The sequence below is a fragment of the Andrena cerasifolii genome, chromosome 14, assembly GCF_050908995.1.
Source record: "Andrena cerasifolii isolate SP2316 chromosome 14, iyAndCera1_principal, whole genome shotgun sequence".
Lineage (NCBI taxonomy): Eukaryota > Metazoa > Arthropoda > Insecta > Hymenoptera > Andrenidae > Andrena > Andrena cerasifolii.
The window spans coordinates 10,977,463-10,995,487 of record NC_135131.1 but is presented as its reverse complement, the minus strand read 5'-3'; the positions used below and the strand labels follow the sequence as shown (position 1 = coordinate 10,995,487).

Sequence of the window (18,025 nt, the reverse complement as noted above, 5' to 3'; positions counted from 1 at the left end):
CGTATACACGTATACATATTGTATGTAACCAGCGACAAAGAAACGGAGGGAAGTTAGTTCGACCTTATAGTGGCGTGCGTAGCCGGGTAAAGTACTATTTTGTCTGTTGGAATACAATAATTGCAGTGCAATTGATCTCGCGCGTGACGGGACTCCTAACCGATTATGGCGGAATCTTCTTTGCAGAGGATCAGAGGAGGTGATTACTTTTCAAATTAGTATTTTACTCGCCCGAGGCAGCACACATGTAACCATTTATCGTAATGGATATTAAACGGATTGTAAATCAAATTGGAATATTAATATTGTGTTCGATACGTTTCACCTGTGACCTATATCATACCGATTTCCCTTGGTTAGAATGGGTCCAAGCGGCGGTGTGTACAATTAACGAGAGAAAACAGAATTCGCGTACTCTATTTATTTATTCCGTTATGTATATATATTTACAGCGTACATGGAGTTGCTTAATTAACATAAATAACACGATCTGTCGACCTAACCATTATTTTACCATTTAACGTCAAGGACACATAAACATATTGACACGCAAAACGTTGAATGCGTAGCTTTGTTTTTCACGTTCTTGTGTTAACGATGTTTCCATTATTCAGAAGCCATTTTTCAATGCGGAATAAAATTTTTTTATTGGAGGCATGGTTTTTCAGAAAAAATGTGTTTAGAGATGATTGAGAATTATTGTGGAAAAAAGTTTCAAAATCAATATTCTCGAAACCAAAGCCTTCTATAAAAAAAAACTGTACTCCACAATTTTTACGTAGTTTTGAACAAGGAATCACATTCGTATCAGCTTTACTACGAATTAGGCATTTTTTTACTGTACACGCAAAGTAATTTTTATCTTACAGTCCAATTCTCCTTGCAGTTACTTTTCGTGTCAGTGCATCCATTGCGACATTAAATAGCGTTTAGTGTCGAGCACCAGTTAGCTCAAATCGAGTAATATAAACGTTCTAAATATTTATATTTACAAAACGTCTGGTAGCATCCATTATTTTTTTTTATTCCTTTGCAACGGTATTAGACGCCATCGCTGAAAATAAGGGATGCTTCATTTCGAAATTGAACCATTCAGATAATACGTTGTATAGTTTAAATAAATTAATGGCATAATTTATTTAATTACATTAAAGCAGAACATAGATAATTTTAACAGTTATTAATTTAACTGAATACACATTTGGTAATTTCCCTTTTCGTAAAGCTGCTGTAAGCCTGAAGGTAAAACGATTGGCACTACAGGCTGCAAAATTCACCTAAAAACATTTGAATACTGCACATCTTGCATTTCCTCATTGCCTTTTCAATTTTCCACCGAGAAAAAGAACCGTTGCTTCTGCAATTGATTAAGCAACCATTCTTCGTCGCAGGCTTTACACTTTTGATGACTTTATTTCGTAAAATAATTTGTTTCTAATTATGTACAAAATGTAAATCGAAAATTCATCCTGTACCACTTCGCCGTATCAAAGTGAATAACGCTAATTCGATAACATGAAAAAGTGGTGGCTAAAAGAATAATGAACAACCATAAGGTAAAGTGTAGAAATCAGCCGTCCTTAAAGCCTTTTCACACGTGACACTTTTCCAACTCGTCAATGACATTTCAAACAAATTCACTCATGTCTCCCTATTTCCCTGAAACCTAGTACCATCCCTGCCAAAGTGATTAAATTCGAAACACATACTTTGGCCCCACAAAAAGTGCCCCGTGTGAAAAGGCCGTAAGCTTGAATATCCTACTTTCCCAAGTCAATTCCATGGGGAGACTGACCGTCTTGAACAAGTGCAGAACACGTAGTACAGAAATGCATATAAATTACGCCCCCGTAATCCATCTAATTCAAAAAATGAACTTCTCATCTCAGTACTCCAAGGCATTTAAAAATCTCTTCCCCTTAACTTTTCTTGGACAGTTCCTGGAAGAAGGCCTCAATGGGCAAAGTGGGCTCGTCCGTAGGTATCTTGAAGTGCGAGGCGACGACCCTGCTTTCGGGCGAGACTGCTTTGAACATCCCCGGCTTATCGTAAAGCGCAGAAGCGGAGCTGGTTAGATCAGCCACACTCTGCGAGGCTTTAGCGAAAAGTTCTTCATCCTCGGACTGTACATCGAAGGCAGTCGTGGTCTCCGATTTCCCCGGGTTCTGTTGCACTGTCGCTTCTTCAGCCTTCGCGGTGGAATAATCATCCACCCCCGTCTTCTTCACCTGACTCTCTTCCACAACAGTGGCAGTGCTGCTGACAACTGGTTCCTCCACTGAATCATCCGCATCGGGACTCTCGCTTTCGCGCGCATTCTTATCCTCGTGACCGTTAAACCTGGCTGGAAGGTTCGTGGAGCCTTCCTTTTCAAGGGGGATCTCATTAGCCGCCACCCTGGTGGTCCCTGTTGTAGTAACAGCAGAGTAGAAACTGGTTTCCTCCGCGGCCATTTCCGTGGCCTCCGTCTCCTTTCTCTCGACGTAAGTCGCGGTGGAGGTTTCCTTCTGCGCGGACAGGCGACTCTTCATCACTGGCCGCCGTCGCACCGACGAGGAGAACACGTTCTCTGCTCTCGCGGTGCTCGGTTTCGGTGGCGCCTCGCTCTCGGACTGCTGAGACCGGTTGGGAGCACTCGTGGTCCCGGATATCCTGCTCCTATACACGTTGCCGCTGATAGGCCGCCTTTTCGGGACGAAGCGGGTGCTCTTCTCCGTCGTGGAAGACGCGTCTTCAGCCGCGTACTCTTGCTCCTTGGGCGTCAGCGGACTCGGGGACGTGGTCCTGTAATTCATCCTCGAGACGTACTTGTACCTTCCACTCGTCTCCCTGGCACCATCATACTGCTGCTGGCCCTGCTGGCTCTTAAGGCCCGATCCTCTCTGCTTGGTGTGGGACGACGGCGTCGCTGGTGTCTCCGTAGTGGACATCAGAGACATCCTGCTCTTGTAATCCAGCCGACTCTTGTAGTCCTTGATGCTGAAGCGTGGCCTGGTCGTGTTTCCGTACCTTATCGGTCGCATCTTCTGCGGCCTGGTCGTGGACGTGCTCACCGGGGGTGGTTGCGTGGTGGACGGAACGGTGGACGTCGTCGTCGGGGCCGGCGTAAATGCGCTGCTGCTGGTGCTTGTAGCGATGCTGCTCGTCGAGGATAATACCGTCGCGCGATCGAAATAATTACCCTCCGTCCTGATAAACAGATCCTCCAGGGGGATGTTCGTCACCGCACCGCCGCCCTGATTGTAGCTCTCATTATTGGCCACCTCGTCGGTGTTAGTCTTCGTCACTTCCGTCAGATACTCGTACGGCGCCGCTTCCGTGGTATCTTCCCGCTGCTCGTCCACGGACGCAAACTTCTGCGAGGTGAAATCGAAATGCTGATTGCTTGGCTGGTTAGTGACGTACTGATTGTACTCGTTGTAATTCTGAATCGTGTCTGTCGGGGTTCTGTACGTGCTCACGGGGGTGTGGACGATCTCCGTGACGATCTCAGCCTCGAAAGGCTCGCCAGGGTTGACCCTGTTTCTATGGCCAGGTCGTTTCCTGATGTTGGCTTTCTTCTCCGTCACCGCCTCTTCGTTAGTAGTCTGCGTGGGCCTGATCTTCCTTCTTCGAGAGCTGTCCAGCTGCCGGTGGAGTTCGTCGGGTCTCTCGTACTTCAGAAACTCCTCCACCTCTGACACGGTGATCGACTCTTGGGTGGTGGTCGTCGGTCGTCTGCGTCGCAGGGGCACACCTGGGCGTCGTGGTCTTGGCTTCTGAGTCGTCACCACTGCTGGGTGGGTGATCGTTTCCGGGGTGGCGGTTGTCTGGATGGGTACGTCCTCGATGTAGAGGGTCACGGGCAGAGATGTTTCTGGAACTTGGACGGGCGCTTCTGTTGGCGTCGGCTCGTACGCCACGGTGGTCGGTTTCCTTCGTCTGTATTGATCGCGCGATAATTTGTGGGGCCTGTGCGGTCGTAAATCGGTCTGCTGCTCGCGGTAATTCACTTGCTCCGGCTGATTCTTTAATTGGTCCTGATAGTGATGGCTGGGGGTGATCGGGCTCTCCGAAATTACATGGTCGGGCTGAATTACCTGGGGAAGAATCGATGCATTAGGATGAGTACTTAATGAGCACTTTGGTGGTCGATTTCGGGGGCCAGTGCTGGGGAACGTGTAAGTAGGTGTGATTGGAGGAACATGATAGGGAAGTCCGATTACTAGCTGCAGAGATTTCAATGCCCCGTTAATCACAGATTCTCTTTACAGCTCCCTTATTGTATGTGCCAAGAGTTTGGAGCGTTGAAGTAAGTGGATGAAGTGCACTTTTGATTCATTATTTAGAAGATTACCCTGCACATGTATATTACATAATGTATAAGATAGTTGTAAACAGAGCACTATAGGTTCCAAGTCAGCTCATGTCAGAGCGTTTCCACTTCAATTTCCCTCGAATATACAACTAAACTCTACACACTTTCCGAATACAACGAAATCAAAGAATCTGTTAGTAAGTCCAAAGAAACATCAGCCAGAAGCAAACTTTCGATCTAAATTAATATCGAACAGCTGACGCTCCCAAGGAATCCCTATTTTACTCTCCACGATAGAATCCACCTCCCGAGGCAATCTATCGTTCCCCAAACTTACTTCAATAAAAGGTACCTGAGACTGTTGAACCTTTGGCAGCTCTCCAGGCTCGCTGTGCTCGTTGATCACCGTAGCCACGTCCGTGGTAACCTTGGGGATATCATACTCCGCCAATGGCGCCGAATAAGGCTCCTCCTCATCCTTAGTCAATTGATCAGATTGATTCTTCACGGTCTCAATCGCTAGCCTTGCCTCCTCGTCCTCCTTCTGCTGCTGCAACAGTTGCCTGAGCTCCTCCTGGCGATGCCTCAGCTCCTCCTGCTGCTGCTTCTCGATCTCTAACTGCTGCTGCCTTTCCTGTTCAGCCAACCTCTGTCTGTCCCTCTGCAGCAACTGCTGCTGGATCAGATACTGTTGCTCGTTGAAGTGCTTCAACGATATGCTCTCTGGCGTCTCGTACTGCTCCGGCTGTACTGTCTCTGGCCGGATATCGAGCGGCAGCACCGAGCTTTGATACTGCGGCTGCTGCATCTGAGAACCCACGTACATCAACTTCGGCACCTGGGGTATCTGATTGGAGCCGACCACCTCCTGGTTGAACTTGGACGGCGGATTAACACGTGGCAGGACTTCGTTGATATCAGAAGCGTACTTGCTCTTTGGCACTGGCCAGGCGGATGGTGGTGGCGTAAGGTCCTGATGCTCGGAAACATAATAAGTATTGCTGAGCCCAACAGTCGGCAGTGCCTCGTTCTGTACCCCATTGTCAGGCTGCTTGGATGTCGCGCCCTGACCTGGCCGCTTGTAATCCTGCGCCTGAAGCAAATCGCTGCTCTGCTGGTACTTGTTCGGCTCCTGGATGCGGGGTGTGGTGGGTGCAGGCGTGGAGAGCCCGAAGACCTCCGGTGGCAGGAGAGTCTCGTAAGGCAAGGAGGGCCTAAAATTGAACCCGTTGTAGACGGAGGGAGGCGTGATGTAGCTGATCTCGTGGCTCTCGTGCACCAGGAACGCGGGGTCCCTCTCGTAGGTCGTCTTGTAGGGGTGCGACTGGTGGTTCACCTGGCTGAAGAAGTTCCCCGTGCTCGTCGGGTTGACGATCTGCTCGTTGTGCTGCTGAGCAGGGTACTTGTCGTAGTTGACGCGATGCTCGTGCTCCGTGAGTCGCTTCTCCTTGCCGAAGTCGGCCGCAGCGCCGGTGCCAGGCGGCTGGAAGTAAGGCTTCGCGCTGTTGGAGACCTTGAGGGATTCGAACGGCTGGTAGCGCGGCGGTTGCAGTAGCTGGGGCACGTACGCGTCCCCGTAGTGCCTGTTCTTCATGGACGTCACGGGCGATGACGGGGAGTTGGTGGTGGAAGTGTAACTCTTGATAAAATACGTGGCTGCCTTTATTGGATCTGGTGGCTGGTGGATGGGCGGAGGCGCGAACTGGGGCTGCCGCAAATACGCCGAGTTGTCCCGTAAAATAGGCTTCCTGTGGGGGTCCAGGTCGAAGCGGTAGGCATCCTTCGGCGGGGGGATCAGGAAAGTGTACTCCCGTGTCTCGGAGGGCACGTGTTTGTTCAGGTGATTGTGGGTTTGCGCCTCGCCGCGCGCTTTCGCCGCTGCGTGGCCGAACACCGTGAAGCTGCCGAGTATACTCGGCGGATTGTAATCGTGATGGGGTGACGGTTTGCCCTTTCGCTGGGGTTTCAGCTTCTCCGACGCGGCCATGTGCTCCTGCAGTTTACCCAGCACCGGGTGAAGAGGCCCGTTCCTCTCGAGATTGCTGGATGGGGAGACGTTGGTGCCGATCGTCTCCTCGTATGCATTCGTCAGGGGCCTCCATCCGTTTGCGATCATCGATGATCGCGTCGGCGGCTGGAAAAGGGTCATCGAGTTTGCACCAGAGGGTAATTTCTTGCGCGGTATATTCACTAGGTTGGGGCAACTCGAGTTTAGAGAAAATGGAGAGAATATGTGGGAATATGTTAAAAATGCCAGTTGTAGGTCACTAAAGTGTCGCGTGTGAAAAGGCTCTCAAGTTCTCTAGTGTCCAGTGTGAATGGTCGAGAAAGTAATGACGATTTCAAGTTTGTTACATTTTCTATGGCACATACAGAGTGTCTTATTTACCACGAGTATGCCAATTTCTCCTTTCGAAACTGAGGAACATGATTCTCGATAGAAAATATGAAGCTTGAAGGAATTTTAACTGTTCTTCTTGCGCAAAGTTGTAAATTATGCAGGAATTTCAAAATACCTTCGCACCACTTTCCCTCCCACTGAATTCAACTCCTAGGAAATGAAAGACATTGAGTATACCTTTCAAAATCCTTTCGTACGACTGTTAGGGGGTCGTATAACGCTTCGCCACTAAATCCTTCTACTTGCAAGGTCGAAAGCATGCAGAAAGGAATCATACGTTTCCACGAAACGTTCATTTGCAATAGTTCCATTCCATCGTTATCTTACTTACGGGTTTATGGTCAGAGCGGTCTATCGACACGGTGATCGCGTCGATGCTGGTGAACAGCCCCACAGCAAGTACACCTGAGGCATTCGCGTGATACGAAACGTTAATCGTTTAATTGAAATCACCGGGAGGATGGTGTAGAGCCGTACTTACAGTTCAATATAAGCGTCCACTTCATTGTGATAGACCATGGGATCATTTACGCAAGTGGCCTGCAACACAAGAGAAATGTTCGATTGTTAGGGAAATCGTGGGGGATAACGCACCGCGGCGGGCTGCAAATTACGCAATTACGAGAGGAAAGACAGACATTAGCATTTCGAGTGAGTCACCCCGCGCAAGTGGCTCGCAATTGTCGTCGGAGCACGGGGACGGGAAAAGTGTAGCGCGTGATGCAGAGAAAGTCGCTTGTCCTATCGTTTCCGCTGCTATTTTGCCATTTCTGAATCACAGCAGTGGTGAAACTTGGGAAAAGACGGAAGAATTTCACATTTTTTACGATCCTGTACCAGCGATGCGCGGATGCCTCCAGTCGACGGTGCCCAGTTTTCGTTTCGCTCGTAAAAACAACATCGATCTCCGAGCAGTGACGGGGTTCCCATTAATTGAATTTCACTGCCGTGGAGATTGTCCAATTTAGAGAATATTCCACTATATTCGATGGGTAAGTTCGTTTGTGGCGGGCGAATGGGAAACAATTAATTAAACTCGTCGCAGTTACGTCAGGCGTACCGCTAATTTCTTACAAGTATCTTCAAGGACGTGAGTAGGCGGAGGGAAATTGATGCCGTTGAAAAATGCTACTTTCTCTCATTAATTTTCTAAGCTTGTGCTGTGACGCAAGCAGAGCTACACCTTTCGCACGAGGGAACGCGAAAAATGTAGAACTGGCTTCGAATCGATATAGTATTTGTAGGTAGGTGCCATTTATATGCATTCCTGTCGAAGCTGTTCGCTAATGGATAAACCGTGTTCTTCGAACAAGTTGACAGAAAATTTTGGATTGCGGTATTACGTGTATGGGTAGGTCTATGGTAGAAGTTGTCGAGTAATTTTCTGGCTATTTTAATTTTTCCACAAATAGTTTGTATAGTTAATAGTGTCGATTTTGTTTGATTTAAACAGCGTGAAGGAGAGTAAGCTAATTATGAGTTCCCTAGTACTACATCAAGTTAAAACATTCTTAACCAAAAATTTGCAATTTGAATTTTACTAGAATTTTCATGCAACGTCTAATTAGAGTTCTAATTTTTCTCCTTTCCACTTTAATTAGTTCTCTGAAACGAACGCATTCTCCCACTGTTCGATATCAACTCCAAATGAATTCAACAGATTTCACAATTAGCAAGTATCTTTCGATACTTCGCAAGAAACAGGTCTTTCTTTCCTTTCTTCTTCTCAAAAGCAATCCACTTCAATTCTAAAGTTACATCCACCCTCGAGTTTCTCACGAAGAAGCAGTCCGAGAACCGTAGAATTATTACGTCCCTGCGCTTCAATTTTTAATCAATATTTGACCGTTTCTTCCTTTTCGTTTTTCTTAAAACGAAAGAGCGTAACATTCGAAGCGAACTCGTGCCAGACGTCGCGCGCATGCTCAGGGATTATGGGACGCCCAGGTGCTGCCCCCTGCGTGGCCAAAATTGCGGACGAATCAGAAAATCAATAGAGCAGGTGCATTTAAATTTCACGCAGATTCCAGTTGAATTAATTACAAGCATTAGCTTGCCACGGGGGGTGGATGGCGGGGTGGGGGAGGGCCAACGCAACCTCTCCGGCCAACTTTTGGAACGATTTCCGGTGCGGCCGTGTAACTGCGCGGACAATTTGAATTACAGACCGAAACGAATCCAGATTCGAAATTACGGCGGACGAAATAATTCGTGGATCGCGTTTCCGGCTGATTCAGGTGATTAAATTGAACGTCGGGTCCGAAAGGCGCACTATTTATCGAGTGCATTACTGTTTTTACCAAACGTGCAATTTGCACCGCCAATTACACATTTTAGATCACTTTCTTCACTGTTTTATTCCTAATATCATTGTTACTTTGTGTGCTCGTTGATAGAATAATGATTTAGTGGTTGTTTTTCTACCAACGTTACCTAAATAATGTTAAAAACAAGGAATAGAAAATTAGGAATGTGTAATGAAAAATCATGAATACATATCGACTGGAATAGTATTGTATTTTATGTCAGTGGTGGAATGTAAAATTGGTAGCAGGATATTGGTAGATGTAGTTGGAAATTATCGGAGCGAACAGCTGGTTTATAAAGTATTGTAAAAAGTTAATTGGTTATTTTACGGAGGCTAAGACGGAAGCGCTGATGAAGTAGCTGATATACCATGATTGTGAAAGGGAGAGAAGCGATGTACTTTATCTGCGATCGAAGATAGAAGATTTAGGCTATGTAGAAAGTCGTTTGCGTGAATTATCGCCTTAAACCAATTTATGTTCGATCCACTAGAGAAGTGGCTTCGAACTCATAGTCCTTAGAACAATCAGTTCTCGGTTCATTAAGCGGCAATCTCAAGTTTATAATCCTGACGATCCGTTTTTAGTCTTAAACACATAATCGATGGCGTGTATCCCTTGTTAGAACTTACGGAACACCTGATACCTTTCTGAGTTGGGCAGCAACTTGAGCAGGTAATGTACCAATTATTTTGAGCACTGTATAAGTGAAACTTAATACAAACATATATATTCTAATGAAAGTATTAAGTTTGATGTGTAATATTTCACAAGCCTAAATCCGCAGAAAATTCCTAACAAGTGTTTAAAAAATATTAGCATCCCAAAAGACAATAGATAGCAGTACATTTCCAATAATAAATATTCAATATTAATTTACATTTCTGCTCGTGCAACGCGGCTCAGAATTCAAACGTTTGAATACAGATAACAATCGCGTTTCAAATAGGACGCGCACCGAAGCATCGCCTTAAAGTGCACGTGGGAACGTGGCTTAAAACGCCTAGGAGCAGTTACAAGTCTTCCTGGCTTCGCACTACTCTCATTGGCGCATTCATGAATGAAATATTTGATGATCGTGGCAAAGATTCTTGTGGATTTCATATTATAATACTAAATCACCATAACTTAACAGGCACCCGAGCCACGCTCCGTTAACTCCGGCGCATTTCTGCCAACGAATAGTGCCTCTTTTAAACCCCGATTCGAGGAATTGTCTGTATATTTAATTCAACGGTTTCTGAATGTGTTTTCCACACTTTCGTGGCTAACCAGTCGCTTTTCTTTGAGAAAGTTGTTCGGATATCTGAACAGATTAGTATCTGAGAGAGAAAGGTCCCGCGAGGCGGGTCAGGAAGGACATAGCTCAATTTCTGGAATTTTGTAAACGACCAGGCTTCTATATGTACCTACTCTGTCACTGTCGTGGAACAAAATTAGTGGATTCCTTCACAGGTAATTGGGCATTGTCAAGTTCCTTCAAATATATTTCTGCCATGACACTTTCCTGAGTGTATCAAAAAGTGATAAATTGTTTTATCTTTAAAATACTAAATAACAAACATTTCACTTGTACCATCATTAACTAATAGGAATTCCTCACGAAACTACAAAATATCAATACCTGATGACGCTAAAGATGAACTAAAATAAAAACCCAAATTTTAGAGATACCTATAGCAATTTCAATCAGAATTTTTTTCAGTATTTCTACTTCTTCTCCAAGATCTGAGGAGCATTAGCAGTGATATTAATTTCATTCAGATTATTCCTATTATTCCTAATTCGTCCAAAATGGAGGTACCAAAGTACCAAAGCTCCAAACATTACCTTCCCAAGTGAAAGCAACGCGATATTTCCTAAAACTCTACAATTCTTCATTAACTAGTAAAAAAAAATATATTTATAATACCATTAACTAGTATAGAATCGTCAATCGGAGATCGGGAAGAAGAAACTACGAAACACGGAAGCTCACCTGGGTCTCAACAAAAACGGAGCAAACGGTAGCAAATTAACGCTTTCCTTTCCCGTTGTATTCATATCCTCAACTCGAGGCCCATAAAAGTTCCCGTACCTGTAAACAGTGCCTCCTAATTTGAACATCCTATTATTCCTTCAAATTAATCCAAAGAAAATTCGACAGGAGCTTGCGAGCTCGGCGCAGATCACCTCGTCTGATTAAGGGGCGACTAGGGGCAGACTAAAGAGGAGTATCCGCGAGACGGTGGATAAATAGTAAAGGGTAACAAAGGCGTGAAAATACACGAGAGACGCGAAAGAAACGTGAGTTACCGTGCCCCTGTGGACGCAACCCGTTCGCCGTACGCTTAACCGTAACGAAGGACACCTCTTAAAAAAACTCGCGCGCCTCTCACTGGAATTTTCTCTAGAAGCATTGGCCAAGTCCCTTTCATCGGGCCCATACCGCGGATAATAAGTCAAGTAACTTGAGTCACGGGTAAAAACGATACGTGGCCATTTTTATAACAGCAACGCTGGCCTTCAAGGTTCCAGTAGCGTTCGGCGCAGACATTCCTCCACCATTTTCTATCCGTGAATTGCACGTGATAGAAGGTATCGCTGTTCCCCATCGCGGGAGATCGAGGCGCACAGTTATTAAGAAAAAAACAACGGCGATAACGGGGTGAGGAAATGGTAAAACAGGAAGGCAGATAGGGAAAAGAGCGCGTGTCGAGGCTGTATCTCGATCTATCGAGGCGGAATCAACGTCAGTTGGATGGTCCCCCGCAACAGACGGATAAATAACCGTGGACAGGATACCTTTAATTATGCCCGTGCATATTATCTTCATTAACTTTCTATACGCCGCGAATTAACTAACCTTTCGAATGCTCTCGTGCGTACGCGTACGCTGGAAAGGGAGATAGAGGGACTCGATAAGAGCTTTTGAGCCCAGTCGCTCGCCAGCCGATAACGAGGATCTTCTTTTTCTTTTTCCTTTCTTTCGTAGTCGGCTCGGGGTCTCGCGCGAGGAACACTGCGGGCAATTAAAAACTTTTTGCGAGATAGAGGAGATCGGGTGACGTTAACTGTTTGGGAAGTATTCTTTGCAAATTAATGGCGAGGAAGAGTGGTGTGGATAGGAAGTGGGATTGTCGAACTTCTTCCTGCCTGTCGCTATGTTTGTTGAAGTTTGGGAGATTAAGACAGGCGCGGCGTAGATCCAATAGTCACGAATAGTGTATAAGAAGATCTAACGCAATGGGGGTAATTCAGAGAAAAAACAGAGCTTATCTGTTCTTGTTGGTGGAAAGTGAAAACTGGACTGAATTTAAATGTGAGATGAATTTTATGAAATTGATACTTTCGTGTTCCTTTGATTCATCAACACTTTCTTCAGAGGTGCTGACTGCTACCCATCTGATAAAAGAAGGCAGACTTTAAAGCACCTAAAATATAATTCCCTTCTAATTCATAAATCTCCTGTGATCAACTACAACTGACGAGTGAAGTATCCACATCAATCCACAGTGGACCTACTCTAGATTCTAGAACACGACCATTAACTTCTCTATTTTTATTGGCACAGAGCAACAAAACAGCAAAAACCTCGCATCTTTCAGAATTAATGAAATATCGATTGCTTCTTCTTGGATTATAGTATTCCCTTCGAACTTCCAAGTGATCCAATATCTGAGACCAGAACGTCGAATCCTCGACGACCCTCTTTTCCCTTAAATATCGTCGATATTCCCCGAGGAACTTCTCGGGATCGAGTGATCCTTCAATCTCAGTATTACCACACGAAATTTGCATGTCGATTAAACGCGCTACCCGCGTGCCACGTTTTCCAAGCAGGTGCTTTCACTTTTCCGTAATAATCAGCCCGAGTTTATATCATTTCGCCGCGGCCGGGTTCTGTATCGCGCATTAGAGTGAAAGTATCTAATTTCAATGGAAAAATTCCCGTCAGACACCGGTGCGCCCCGTTCCCGTTCGAGCCTGCTTCGTTTTGTCAGCCGTCGTTACTCGCTCCTTAGCGCCGTTCTCGCGCGCGTAATTCATCGTTACACGCTCGCTCTGTCGTTAGCTGGGAATTGTCTTGCCAACGAGGGAGGCCAGCACCTCTTGCACGCGGCTTACGCTGAGCCGCGGAAACGGGCTATCTGGAATAAGACATCGAACGATGCTCGTCATTGTTGGGAACGCGAATCCGCGGTTAAACCGTGTAAAGGCTTGAGAAACACGCGGTTTTCAGGCGGTTTGCGTCACACGATACGTACGCTATTAGTTAGCTTCGTGTTCCATTCCTGTACAGCTTGTGGCAAATGTTCTGGCCACGACCTCCATGGATGAATCGTTAAAAGATTATTGGAAGTTCGTTGAAAAATATTTGCCCCCAGATTTGTCTCAATCTTGAAATTTTAAGTTAGGGATATTGTTTTATTTGTAAGTATTCTCCTCGGTGAGAGGGTAAAAAGTTGTTGAGGAACCACGTGTCGCAAATGAACCGTTTCTTTGTAAGGAATTATTGAAGTTTTGACCAATCAGGTCTGTGGGGGCGGAGCGTTCTCCCCACTCTGACTCGCGCTGTGGCGCGTGGAGGGGGAGGAACTTTGATCAGCTTTTGTAAGGAAACGGTTCGTCTGCGATAAACAGTTCCTTTTGGATTTTTATCCTCTTGCGGAGTAGAATATGTAAAAGTTAAGAAATGTGGGTCTTGGATTTTAAGATTAGAAGGAATTTCGCTGCAGGTTCTTTTAGTGGAACTATTTAAATCTGTGACCATTACTTTTCTAACATCCTGTAGTGCGTGATTGTGGGTGGATACAAGGAAGCACGTGAACGAAAGCAAACTTTTCCCAGGGAAATCGAGGGAACAAGCGTAAGATGCAGGGTAATACTTAACGCATTTGTTTCTGGTGAATTCCATTCACGAAGTATTTTAATGAAGGCTATTGTTTAGGGGATAGTGTAATATTAAAAAGACCGTTGAAGTTAAAGGAACATAAAATTCTTTCAACGCGAATAATCCTTGAAATATACTTCATGAAGATCTACTTTCAACACCCAATTAAATATGGAGAGCTCAGAAGCCAATTAGTGTAAGTCTATTAGCATTAAAACCGAGATTTACACTGTTTGTTCTCCAAATAATTTTGCCTAGTAATTCCGTGGTCGATTTAAGTACCGCCATTTATTGCTTACGTATGAAAGTAGTGAATTGATTTATCAACTGAAAGTTTTAACATTAAAGAGGTTTTTAAACTACGTAACTCATTTTCAGGGAAAGTGGGACTCACACTGATTAGCTTCTGAGCCCTCCATATGAACAATAATCCTTTTAAAAATCAGCTTACTGCTTTTCCAAAAATAAAAGCGTTTAATAGGAAACAGAAGAATATCTTCTTTCGCAAAATAAGTATGTCAGTTTCAAAACTTCAGCGACCACTTATTACGTATTAATTATCCAATAAACTATTCCGAGAGTCGAGTTTAGGTTGCCACCGTAATATCTCTTACGGTGACGAGCGTGTTACGTTCGACCAGCGTAACTCGTGCAACATTTCGGCGTTTTATTTGCAAGTAACACTTTTCGCGTTAAGTAACTATACCCGCGCAGATTTGCGGTTGGTAATTGACAATTAATGCGTAGACCTGAGTAGCCGCTGCACGCAAGTGGAAAGCGAAAGGCCGATGGAAACAGAGCGTAACCGTTTCGTGAGATCGTGAACGTGATTCGCTGAAAACCGGGCACCGAACGTTATCGTGCATTGGCTTTTCTAAACAGCACCAGGATACCTGCCTTTCGAACAGGACTCTGCAGGAAATATTTTTGCTACCTCCCAGGAGCTGGTCTAACCCCCCGGAGCGGATTTTCCGCGACAGAAATGTTCCTGCGGCGTCTGTAAAAATCTACCGGTTCGTTACAAATTTCGTTTCCTGTCATTTCCACGCTGCGCTGCTCTGACGGAGGAAAAAATAAATGCAAACGACGCTGATGCTCTGTTATATGCATTTTCACATTTTTGGTTTAATCTTCTCACCGGAAATAAATGAGAAATAATATTTGTTGGGGCTCACGGAAATTGGGGACATTGCTTTGGAAGCTTTAATACTCGGTGAATTTCAAGTACGTGAAAGTATTCCAAATTTTCTATGGCTTGTTGTAGATTTTGGAGCCAAGTAAATGGTAGCAGATATTTCTGACTCCTATAATTATTCTAAATATTTCGGATAGAATTATTTAAAATATTTCAGACACTCAACTGTTCGATATTTGCGAGGGCTGACTCCTTAGGAAATTTAACAAAAATCAACATTTTTAGTTCTTCATATTATAAAGTCATTAGACGTAGCATTGAAGCATTGCATTTATTGGAAGCTTTTCATTAGGAATTAATGGGAGAATGAAACGGAAATATTAAATATAAAGTATTATATGCGTTTGGCTTGAAAGTGATTAGGAGACCTCATTACAAAATGATTCTGCAAAATGAAGCAATTTGACACGAGTTCATTAGAGAATCTACGCATTCTTGCAGTGAGCATGTGGTCGAGAGTTCAGCAATGTTTAGAGTATTCCAAGGAGGGTTGTGATAATTACACGTCGTTATGGTGCAAATAATTAATAGCTATTAGTCATGCTTGGCGTTCAGTGAAATGAGAAACAATGAAATTAATGCGCCGTGGAACGTGTGTGTGCCCCTGCTGCATTTGAATAGCAGAAATATTTACTGGAGTGCGCGGATCGTTTTTAATTAACAGATTCAAATTGATTAAGAAATTATTCGTAACATCGTGTGATAATTGATACCATTAAAGGAATCTTGTATAGATATCTTTTCGAGTTAATAATTCGCTTAAAAAGAATGATTGGTTCCTAAGAAAAGAATTAATTCGATTTTTCGAGCTGGTTAATAGTCGACTGGATCGATGACACATATTTTTGGAAACAGTGAGCGAGATGGAAGTAGCGCACGAAAGGGAAAATGACCGTGCCAAATTGAATCCTCTGCATTCAGCGAGCGTAACAAGATAATGAAAACGATCGGAAGCGAACGGTTGTCGCAATTAATTTCGACTCGCCGGACACGTGATTCAACTTTCTGCACGTAACTGAATTTTCACGGTGCCCTTGCACGCTTCGATCGCCCCAGATCGAAGTTTTATCAAAGTTATTAAAATACATTGAATGTAGGAGCATATCTGCTAAATCGAGTAAAAACACTCCGCTTTAATATATGCAGATTCACGAAGTACTTCATTACAATATTACAATTTTAAGAAAGAAAAATAAGTCCCTGTGCAGATCCTAGAACCTAGGATAAATGTCCCTTTTCTTAAAATTTAAACAAAGGAGTCTTTGAATCTTCATAATAAATTAACCCAGCTTTTTTTAGTTTCCGTGCTAATAAGAGTCGTGTGCTAATTTATAACTAGCATTAGTATAATTGAATGTAAATAATGATGGGGATAAGATTAGTGTAGTTATCAATTAGTACGTTTTACTATTTAATAAAATTTTACTAGGTAGTATGTAAATTTTACTAGTTTTCCAACTGAATAGATATTCGAAATTGGGTGAAATTAAGTCTAATGTCATGCCAGAACATTTCAAGAAGACGCTTTCTCGATCCCCCACTAATCTTCCTTGACCCCCCATAAATCTGGCTCTGTGTCCGCAAATTGGATAAATCACAGCAATCGAGCCAACAAGTTTATCCGTTCGATTGATCTTTTCCCTGTGAAACGAATCGGTGACCTACTGTAGATCCACCAGCTAACTTCGTCAGAGTGTACAGTTGATCCGCTGTTTCAACGATGTGAATGACTTTCTTCCATTCATCGTGCACCGACGCGAAAACAATGGATCGCCGATTGCGTGGGATCGCACCGATTATGTGAGATCTCGCTATCCACCATTTAATCTTCGCTTTTACGTAATACGTTGCGCGTATTGTCCTTTCGTTCCGACGGATCTGTTGCTCATGTTTCCGCAACACGAGCAGAGCCATTAGAATTTGCGTGATTAAATAAGGGCAGTGTTAATCTAGGAGTGGTGATGCCTCTACTACGTATTCCCAAGCAGCAGATTCGAGGTTTAGCAGAGTTTCTAGTATCGAGGTATATGTATTTCACTATTTCTAAGCTTTATTGTCAATTTCTAAAACAGTGTTACTCAACCTTTTTTGAGTCGCGATCCCCTTTTATAATATTCAAATAAATTTCATAAATTTAATAAAGTAAAGAAAACACATTTAAAATATGTATTTCAGAATATAATTCTAACTTATTAATATTAAAAAAAAAATCAAAAACCGTGGCGACCCCTCAGAGGACACTTCGCGACCCGCAGGTTGGGAATCACTGTTCTAAAAGATATTATTATAGATTCGCCTTCACCTTGCCTCGTTTACATTGCCAGTTCATTCGTTCTAAACGAATGCACTTAGCTCTTCAAATCCTTTTATAAACATAGTATACATATACGATGCATTGACACTTGCGCAAAGATAAACTAAGCAAGAGTTATAAATAATGTGCTAGTCAGTATTCTGAACGTACCTATCTCTTCCAGGATATTTAGTTTAGTTCGTAGCAGAATCCTCATTTTTCATAGTATTTTTTTAATCGTATCTGATAGTGGTCAAACACAAAGCTCAGTGATTTATCATTGTCCCGGGCGGACCAGGTAGCTCAACGCTCTTCCTAAATCTTTCTCCCCCCGAATACAAATTCTGAGCTGACGTATATACCCCAACCAATCATACACAAATACAGCCAATAAAAGAACAGCAACGTCAACGGCAGGGGTTGCACATATACTTCCATTGTATATGTTTACATATGTACCTAAGTGTGCCTGTGTGTATGTGCGTTACTCCAACCTGTACGTGAAGCAGTTTATCAGCCCACTTGTGTCATATATTATGTAGTTTATATGTGTCCTGCACCTTGTGCCATAAGTGCTTTGTTTATTTAACATACGATAGTAGTGAAAAGAAAGGTTAAACTGCGAATGGTGAGAAGTGAGAAATAATTATACCTTAAAGT

At 43.9% G+C, this 18,025-nt stretch overlaps 1 protein-coding gene across 1 annotated transcript in view; it reads right to left on the bottom strand.

Annotated features, from left to right (window-relative positions):
* Positions 1 to 305: 305 nt before the first annotated feature.
* Positions 306 to 18,025, bottom strand: part of LOC143376302 (uncharacterized) — a 31,307-nt gene continuing 13,587 nt past the window's right edge. The window contains exons 2-5 of the mRNA XM_076826461.1: positions 7,180 to 7,238; positions 7,030 to 7,103; positions 4,650 to 6,431; positions 306 to 4,079 (exon numbers count right to left, since the gene is read on the bottom strand). Of these exons, the coding sequence (XP_076682576.1) occupies positions 1,920 to 4,079; positions 4,650 to 6,431; positions 7,030 to 7,103; positions 7,180 to 7,225 (4,062 nt within the window). The 5' untranslated portion in view covers positions 7,226 to 7,238 and the 3' untranslated portion in view covers positions 306 to 1,919. The remainder of the gene's footprint in view (positions 4,080 to 4,649; positions 6,432 to 7,029; positions 7,104 to 7,179; positions 7,239 to 18,025) is intronic.